Source organism: Drosophila ananassae, chromosome 2L (genome assembly GCF_017639315.1).
Source record: "Drosophila ananassae strain 14024-0371.13 chromosome 2L, ASM1763931v2, whole genome shotgun sequence".
Taxonomy (NCBI): Eukaryota; Metazoa; Arthropoda; class Insecta; order Diptera; family Drosophilidae; genus Drosophila; species Drosophila ananassae.
This window is the reverse complement of record NC_057927.1, coordinates 11,373,698-11,383,457: the sequence shown is the minus strand read 5'-3', so window position 1 is coordinate 11,383,457 and position 9,760 is coordinate 11,373,698. Positions and strand designations below refer to the sequence as shown.

Sequence of the window (9,760 nt, the reverse complement as noted above, 5' to 3'; positions counted from 1 at the left end):
AGCCGCTGTCGCTGCGCTGCCGCTGGCCAGTCAAGAGTGAAATCGTATGCCGGCTGATCTCACGAGCACCAGAAGAAGCAGCAACAGCAACACCAACAGCACCATCAAGCACCGTACGAAATTTGAGTGCACTCTCACACACACACACCGGGCGGATGGTGAGGGTGAGAGGTGAACCAGGGGCAGAAGTAGGGGGCAGAGGCAGGGGCAGGGGAAAGGTGCTCGGTACGGGAACCATCGTTTTATGTGCGCGTACGAGTATTTCCCAAATAAATTCCAACAGGAATCCTCCACAAGCCACTTCTTCTGTGTGTGTACTTTTCCCATGCACGTACAATCGACAAGGGCCGGTTGATGAGTTTTGGCTGCAGGTAGATGAAGACCAAGACACTGCACAGTGGTGCCAAGCCATTCAAATTGGGTCTATAAATGCATATAGCTAATATATTTATATATTTTGATATGAAGTTCTTCATTATAAACTTGTTAAAACTATGCTGTCAAACATATTGAAGTATTTATAATTCTACAGTATAGTATTATAGGTTTAATGAAAGATAGAAATTAATATATATTAATATAGATATATAATAAAAAATAGGAGGTATATCTTGAGGGAAGTGGGTCTATATCTTGACTGAAACTAAAGAAATAAATAGAAACCCTTGTCTAATATTTACTTGTTCAATAAGAACAACCTTAGTATTTTATAATAAATACATCCTCTTGCAGTACAGGATCTTCTAAGATTACTCCTCATAATATTCATTTAAAATAACTTTAAAAATCATTCATAAACCACTGTGCATATAGCCTGCTCGTCATTTATGCACGACTGACTTTGTTTTCACATTCACACGGTACCCACGGACCGGAGAGGGCCCAATAGTACATGGGTTGTTGTCCGGCCTGGCTAAGGGGATTGGGATCGGGATCGGGATAGGGATTGGGAGGGTTTTGCCACAGTGCCGTAGTAGCATGACTGGAAGAAAGGGGCCTCGCCAGCACCTGTTCCCTTCGCCGAGCGTGGGACTAAGACGCTGCCTGTATTTCCGTCCTGGGGAACAAGAAACCGAAAAAGCAAAAGGCGCAGGCGTCGCCGTTGTTCCATATCGATGTGCCTGTGATTGTGTGGATGTATTATTGGATGTGGATGTGCAGTGGATGCCTTCGAGTGTGGGAAAGGGCTTATAAGAATTTCACTTGGGTTTTTCGGCTTTTTGGGTACTATTATTGTTTCTGTTGTTGCTTTTGCTGTTGCTTTTGCTGTTATTTCTGTTTCCTTTGCATGTGATTTTGTTTCGGTTGCTGTTGCTGTTGCTGCCGCCGGGCGGAGCAGCTGTTGTTGCTACTTGTTGGCCTGTTTGTTGTCATTTATAATCAAGGCTCGGAGACCCCGGCGCTGATAAGTTCATTTCCAAAAAGGGACTAGTGGATTATGACATGCTGCGGTTCACACGCTCCGATCTGAGAACAGGAATGGGAATGGGCTTGGATTCGGGTTTGGGTTTGGGAAATAGTGTTCAGGGGCTTGGAGTGAGGATCTAATGAGGCCGTGACCTCATTCGACCAGCAGGTCCTTGCCGATCGCAGTTTTCCACAAACGCTGTACCGATCGCAGCCTAGCCGCCATAACTAGTTTAGCGAGCTCTGAAACGAACCGGGCTAGTAGAGTTTTATTTTTTTTTTTTAATTTTGTGGCCAAAACTCGTGCCAATCGCGTGTGCACCGCACGCTTACGCCCGAGAGATCTCTCGGCCCGGTTGCCTATGGCCGCTATTAATCTTGCTCGGAGCCGGGCTCCGGACTCCCCGCCCCGAAGTCTCTCCCACTGACCCGCGCACTTTTGCCCCCAATCAGCGTCTCGGCTTTGAACTGCACGTTTGCTAAATTGAAAGCGACTGACTTGGCAACATGAACACTGCAACACCGGCTCTAACTTGCAACTCTGCAACTTGGATGCCAACTCTCCCTGCGATTGTGATTGCAACTCCTTCAGCAGTGGCGAGCTTGTGCCTGGGATTGCACTTTTCATAGACAGAGTCTGAGATTTATTGTTTTGGGTTTTATACTCTATGTTTTATTAGCATTGCTTAAAATAAACAGATATTCAAGAGTATATATAAGTTATATATGTATTATTAAATTATATAGTAGCTTTTATAGTTGAGTTATATATAGTGTTTCGCTTGAAATCTACATCCATTAAGAGCATTAGCCAGTCGTGGCTTGGTGGGCTCTTAGCTTGTCTTTGCCCATCATCAACTATTTGGCTCTTAAGCTTTTGGTTCACACGACCGGCGATGGCAACAAGTTTTGTGCAAAACTATATATATATACAAGCATATACACATCGCAGACTAACCGACGATATATGACAAGCAATTAGTGTGCATTGAGGTTAGTCGAAAATGGTTTTGCGGTCTGGCCGTGTCTTTGCGATTATGTGCGATGATCATTTTGCATATTCGCATTACTCATACGCCACGTGTGTCGGCCGAGTTGAAAGTTGAGGCAGAAACAGCGGCAGAGGCATCTTGAAAGCCGAACCATAGAAATGCCTTGAGCTGCTTAATTGTTATGGCTCCAGTCAGCAGAAAGGCTGAAATACCGAAAGCCCAGCCAAGTCAAGCCGAACGGCTAACGGAAGTCATGGACAGAAGACAAACAAACAGAGCGATTCTGCAGCATCATGGGAAATGCTTAGCCAGGCAAAAAGCCCCAGCCAGAAAATAACTCACAGGCGTCCAACCACAAGTGTCATATTGCTCTTTCTGTTTGCTAGTTGGATGGGATGGTGATAAACTTTGGATCTTGAACAGAAACAGGCACAGCAGCTGCGAATAAAAAAAGAGTCATAAAAAACAGGCAACATTTTATACACTCTGTGCTGACCAGTAGCCCTGGGATCAGCAAATCACAACAAAAAAAAAATATATATAAGACGAAGAAAAAAACAAATCTAAGAACGACAACCGGATGTTAAAGTTTACGACAAACACCATCAACGGTTCTAAAAGGGTTGCTGGATGGGGGCTGGTGGTTGGGGGTTGGTGGTTGTGGGATATGCAAAAAGTGCTTTTATTTTGGAACCCCCAGAGCGACGAGATAGCGAAACTGTAACACTTAATCGATATGCTTCAACGAAAATTCGAGCCAAGTAGAGTCAAAACCATCATAGTGGTTATACACAAAGAGAAATATATTTCAATATACATATATATTATATAAGCTCTTAATGTTTGAGTTAAGTTTGTGGACTTGTTCAAGATATAATCCCTATATCACATATGTTCAAAATTTATGTCACATGCCAGAACTAAGAACTACTTTTAATGGAATATATTATAATATAATAATAGAATAATGTCTATATAGAATCATCATAATTCTATAATTTGAAAAGTTCTAAAGCCATAAAAAAAAAGGTGGCCAAGTAGGATGGGGGAAGTGGTGTGACAATATTCCCATGCTGAAAATGTAACTTTAATAGGCCTCGGCTAGGAACTATTTTTTCACTGTGCAGTTGTCGCAGTCATCATCATCAGCCAAGCATGCGACATAATTGCGCGAGTTAAAGCCAGCACCCCACTTTACCCCCAGCTGTCCCTGTGGTCTGCCCCCTCTCGACGATCGCCCACTGCCCCCCATCGCTGGCTGACAGTCAACCCGCTTGAAATCAACCAGCAGCAACAGCAACAACATTTCAGCAATCCATCGGATCGCATCACAATCCAGCCATCCGTCCAACGTGTGGGAAACACACGACAAATCTGTTTCCCACGGTCTCGTAAAGTAGGCACAACACAGCGCAACTATACACACACAGATACACACTGACACCGAGGGACTCTTGGGAGACCCACAATCGGCCTGATGGCAGTAGTCGAGTAGGCTCCCCCATGTCTCCCAGTAGGTGCGAGCGAGCGAGACGAGGCCGGAGATCGGCGGAGAGTCGGCTTCGACAGCGAATGGGAGCCGAGCACTGTCATCATTGACAATAAGTGTGGCATGGTCGAGGGTGAGCTGAGGGGCACCACCAGGCCGCCGCGTCGGAGCTCCGGTGCTGAGAGCCACGCGCAGTTGCCGCTGAGAATGATATCCAATCCGAGCACCGACTGCCGACTGCAGATCGCCGACGGCCGACAGCGGGCTCCCTCTGCAATCAATTGAAGACGACGCGCGCCAGAGCACAGCCACAGATACAGATGCAGATACTCATACGCCATGTAGGCGCACAGTGGTGCAAGGCATACAAAAGGGAGGACAAATATGCAACCTAATCAAGCCCTTATTTAGAAAATTTTAAGATTTTAAAGATTAGGTGCTTTTATGGTTTATTTTTAAATACAACAGTATTTACTTACAAAACACAAGGCATTCAAAATTAATAGCATACATTTCGGCGCCAAAGTTTGGAAAACATTCAACCCAATAGAATAATTTTATTAATATACACAGTGTTATAATGTACAAAGGTTTACTATATGTACACTTGCGATAATTTTCATATATTAAATATAAAAAAAAAATTTTCACATTTCATTTTTTGTTCATTTTATGTTTATTTCATCTTGTTGATTTAGGGTCACAGAATTTCAAGGATGTTTTTTCAAGGAATTGACAGATTTTAGGAATTATTGGGTTTGGCGACCCAGCTGGTAAAGAATTATTATATCTATTTTTCTTGTTAAGCCTTCTCATTTCTATTAAAATCGCCAATTTTCTATAGAAAAAGGACCATTTCTAGTAAACGCATCCAGACTAAAATTTGTATAGCATACTTTTCTGCAATTACAGAATAAGTTAAAACACGTGAAAATTACAAACTAACTTTTAATTATGTAAATATTATTTGTTTATTATATTTATATTCTAATTAAATAGTTTCCTATTTTTTTTTACAACCTTAGACCACTGTAGCTCCGTTCGAAGACTATGAGACCAACCCCCAACCAAGGCTTACAGTAGCCTCTCTTTATGCCGCTACCGATCCGACTGAAAGGCGGCCTCCTGGGCGAGTGCATGGGAATGTGTGAGTGAGCCGTGATGCGGGAGCTTTGTGCCTGTGTCTGGGAGAGCAGTGAACTGGAGAGCGTGACTGCCACACGGGTCGTATAAAAGTAACTCTGGGAACTAGTTTGCCACTCATTTCGTAAACGTGCCGCCTGTTGAACGCACCGCAGTCGAGGGAACGCGCAACGCACGCGCTCCTATCTCGTAACACTAAAAAACGCATATGACATTTTAAAATCTGTTGTGATAATGTGCAGTTGAGATACTTAGAAATCGAAAAAACAGAATCCTTAAATTTAACAAATCAAACAAATCATGGTCATGGAGATGTCCAAGACGTATCAGTACCGCAAGGTGATGAAGCCGCTGCTGGAGCGCAAGCGCCGGGCCAGGATCAACAAGTGCCTGGACGATCTCAAGGACCTGATGGTGGAGTGCCTGCAGCAGGAGGGCGAGCATGTCACCCGGCTGGAGAAGGCCGATATTCTCGAGCTAACAGTGGATCACATGCGAAAGTTAAAGCAGCGCGGCGGACTTTCGCTTCAGGGAGTCGGGTCCGGTGGTGGTAATAGCCCACCCCCCGCAACGAGCACGGCGCACGTGGAGTCGTTTCGCTCCGGCTACGTCCACGCAGCCGATCAGATTACGCAGGTCCTGTTGCAAACGCAGCAAACCGATGAGATTGGCCGCAAGATTATGAAATTCCTGTCGACGCGACTGATTGAGCTGCAGACCCAGTTATTGCAACACCAGCAGCATCAGCCACACCAGAGCCCACAGCATCCGCAATCCCTAGGCCGACTAGCCTTCCCGCTTCTGGGTGGCTATGGACAGGCGGCCGCCGCTGCCGCCGCCGGCTACAACGCATTTCTGGCCGGCAAGGACGAACTAATTGACGTGACCTCTGTTGACGGAGCGGCGATGTCGGAGACGGCGTCGGTCAGCTCTCACGAGTCCGGCGCCTCGGAGCCCGTCTGGAGGCCCTGGTAATTGGGCGTGACTGCGAAATCAGTCCTGAATCCTATCTAGATTTTATCCTTAGCATTAGCAATCGAAACCCAAAAAGTGGCTATTAATCGTTCAGCAACAAAATCCGTTGTCTTCCAAAGTAAATCATTTTAAACATAGTAGACCGGAGCCGACTTCCAAATCGGTTTCGGATTGTTTTTGAAATACTTTTTAGTATTAGTCCTGATGAACATAATTTGTAAATTGATTGTTTATTTTCAACTGTGATATAACTACGATGATTAATCAATCGGTGGAGCTTTTAAAAGGGCGCTATTATCCTACTCCTGATTAGCTCGATGCGCTCCTTTCTTCGTATATATAAGCTTTAAATAATTTATAAATGTTAATTTATGGTTAATTGAGAGAGCAAATGATGTAGAAATAGAAAACCCAAAATAAAATAAATTAATAAAATTGCAAAAACTTAAATCTTTTACTTTACTTATATTTCAGGAGTTTATTGGAAAAATTGAAACAAACAAAAAATCTTTTCTCATCAAAGCAATGTCTATTTTGCAATAGACCCACTACTAAACAATTCCTAAAAATTCAAATTAGATTCGAATAATATTTTATATCTATTAACTTTAAACCAAGAATAAACAGATGGAAGAAAAATGCAACCTTTTGTAATCAGCCCAAAGCCAGAGTAGCTATGGCAGTATCCTTATGAAACTTTGTTTTTATAATTAGGGCTACATTGTATCATAAGTAAATACAAAAAATCTTATCGAAAAGTTTTAATTCTATAAGTTTTTTTTTTCACTAAACTGAACAGTCATAGAACACTTTTTATAAAAGTTTAAAATAATTTCCTATCTATATACTAACATATTGTGTTTCCTTTTTGTTATGCTTGCTGAAAAGAGCAAATCTTGAAGTGTTACAGTCATTTTAGAGGAATTTTTCAAAACACCATTTTGAACAAATATGTAATCAGTTTTTATCGGTCTAACATTGTTTTTTTTTTATCCCAAAAAAAAAACATTTTTTATACTCTAGCAGAGGGTATTAAATTTTGGTCAAAAGTGTCCAACGTAGATATATTTTTAACCAGGTTCATCTCCTGAGTCGATATAACCATGTCCGTCTGCCTGTCTGTTTCTACGCATCTAGTCTCCCAGTAGTAAATCTATCTATTAAATCTATCTAAATTCTCATAGAGATCGGCGAACTATATACGATCAGATAAGCCGCTAACTATCTGCAAGAGTATATAAACTTCGGCTTCGCCCGAAGTTAGCATTATTTTCTTGTTTTTGGCTACCTCCTTAAACCGAATGGGGGCCGCGACAATTAAAAAAAATGTAGACTCAGAAATGTATTCCTTTGCAGAACTCATTTAATATAATAGTAAGCGGAAATAATTTGTTATTAATCGAAGATCCAATTATGTTAATTGGAAAGGAGATGCATCAGCCACAATGTATGCAACATGTTTCCGACTCATCGCTGATTCAGTCTCATAAGTAGATCATCTAATTGGAAGGAAACTTTATTTACCGAGCCGATCGGCAATCAGCAGACAGGGGACCTACCTGCGAGCCCAGAAACTGGTTGGAACCGAGGCCGAAGATCAACAGGCCGAACAACCCCTGACGATGATCTCCACTACCTGCTGGCAGGTAAATTGATCAACAATAAGACAGAAAAAGGTCCAGGATTGAGTCGGATTAGCCTCCGCTCGTTTTTCGAATGAGTCATGCCAATTAACAAAGGATTTCTTCCCTATTATTATTTCTCGGTTGATTTCTAAATGGAAAATCGCTGGAACAAAGATCAGTAGACACTGCTTACTGTGAAATTATTTTTTTGCCCTTAAAACTGAAAGGATGAAATTAAAACACAGTTCAAATTTCTTTTCAATTGTAAATATATTTTGTTTTGTTTTTTTTTTAAATGTTAAGTAAAATTTATCACAATTTTAGTAAAGCTCTGGAGGTTGTCGGCTTGCTTGTTAATTTTTGTAAAGTGTGGTCAAAAATTAACGGAAGACGTTGATTAAAGCTGGAGATCCCAGATTGGAAGACATGGTTGCGCTGGAGGTGTTGATCTTAGGCCTGAACCCAACGATCCTGGAACTGAGCCACGGCGATTTCGTTGGCGGTGCTGCAGTAAAGGGGCTCGATCAGGTCGTTGTCGGCTGGCAGATCGGAGGCGGCGGTCCAGAAGAAGGTGCCGTGAGCGGTGCGGACGAAGTGAACTGGGACGGTGGGCAGTTGCTCCAGCTCGTAGTCCTCGATGTCGCAGGAGGCGGAGAGGCGCTCGTTGGCTTCATTCTCGCAGGACTCCATGGAAAGGCAGACGGAGGCGGTGGACTCGAGATCGGCGTTGCGGCTGTTCTCAATGGACTCAAGAGACTCCAAGGAGTTGGCTTTGATGGTGTTCTTCAGGTTCTGCTCCTCCTCGACTTGCTGCTGCTTGAAGATTTTCTGCAGCAGTTTCTTGACGCTGTAGGTCAGCTTCTTGTTCGACTTGATGGTCATGGTGTTGGTCTTGTTCTGGCACATTTTGAAGGATTTGTTGTGTGTTGCTGCTGTGTGTAGCTGAGATGTGTACTGTACGAAGCGTTGAGCTCGAATGATGTCTGGTCCTCCGGTCGGGCTGCCTTTTATACCCGCCAGCCAGGACGACAGGCAACAGGAGAAACCCAAACTCGAAGCGAACACAAGCAGGTCACAAAACACCGAGTGTGGGAAACTACAAGGATACGTGTCCGATGGCCAACCAGAAAATCCTATACACCGCATGGCGAGCAACAACAAAAACGGCAGGTGTGTTTTCAAAAAAGGGACTGCATCGGCATTAACCTGCATGCGTTGGAGTGTGACGGCATGTCATGTTGCTCCCCTCGCACCTGCTGGCAGTACGGGGCAATTTTATCCTGCTGCAGGATCGTGAGAAACGAGACTTTCCATCAGTTCCCACAGTCTTTATTCGAAAGGATCCTTTTCTGAAAAGGAGATTCATTTTTTTTCTTTCTGCTGATCACTTTTGGTTTTTATGTGCACTTATCCTGTATATTTTTTGGAAATGAGAGCAAGCGAGACACAAGATGGATCGAGTGGAGGGGGGCGGCGATGGAGCGAGGGGGCGGGGGAAATCCCTTTTCCATTTCTCGAACACGTGTGCAGCTCGAGAACGTGGGAGAAAATTTTCAATTTTCAACGCTCGAACTGAAGCAAACAATTAATGGTCCTGAAGCCAGGACCAAGGAGATCACATAGATCTCAATAGGCAAACAAACGTAAAATGGGATTCTGGAGGGGGGATCGAGGATGGGATGGGACTCAGTTGAGGGACTTAATGCGCTGTAATTTGAAATTTATCAAACTGTATGTGGAGGCGAGGCGTTGCCCAAAAAAAAGGGAAGGAACGAAGTCTCGAGTCGAGAAAAAAGTCTCAGGAGTTGGGGGACAAGGATCGTCGACGAAGGAGTTGCTTTTAATTTCTGTTGCTGATGGCACACAATTAGCAGGGGACCGGTCCCCTTATCCCGAATCTTATTACGGGGCATTCTCTGTGCCCGTGAGGGGCACACATAAAAAAATGAAAAGAAGGAGGAGGAGCAGGAATGGGAGGAGGCGAAGGATCACGAGGATCTCGTTGGAGGAGCACACGTACAGCGAGCGTTTGTACCTTTTGTGTGTTTCTCTTTTTTATTTGTAGTTTTTTTGGACGCGTGATGGCGCGTGAGGAGCTGATGCCAAGTTTCCCAGGATTTGTCTGCTTT

General features: G+C 43.6%; 2 protein-coding genes across 2 annotated transcripts; one reads left to right on the top strand and one right to left on the bottom strand.

Annotated features, from left to right (window-relative positions):
• The first annotated feature begins 5,124 nt into the window (after positions 1-5,124).
• Positions 5,125-6,456, top strand: LOC6499593 (enhancer of split m3 protein). Its single transcript, XM_001954297.4, has one exon. It carries the CDS (start codon positions 5,332-5,334, stop codon positions 6,004-6,006), a length of 675 nt encoding a protein of 224 aa, XP_001954333.1. The 5' UTR covers positions 5,125-5,331; the 3' UTR covers positions 6,007-6,456.
• Positions 6,457-7,882: 1,426 nt separating this feature from the next.
• Positions 7,883-8,685, bottom strand: LOC6501001 (enhancer of split m4 protein). Its single transcript, XM_001954296.4, has one exon. The coding sequence runs from the start codon at positions 8,535-8,537 to the stop codon at positions 8,082-8,084; it is 456 nt and encodes a 151-aa protein (XP_001954332.1). The 5' UTR covers positions 8,538-8,685; the 3' UTR covers positions 7,883-8,081.
• Between the last annotated feature and the right edge of the window lie 1,075 nt (positions 8,686-9,760).

Excerpts from the sequence above, each read along its gene's own strand:
- LOC6499593 (XM_001954297.4), top strand. The coding sequence starts at position 5,332 with ATGGTCATGGAGATGTCCAAGACGTATCAGTACCGCAAGGTGATGAAG.
- LOC6501001 (XM_001954296.4), bottom strand. The coding sequence starts at position 8,537 with ATGTGCCAGAACAAGACCAACACCATGACCATCAAGTCGAACAAGAAG.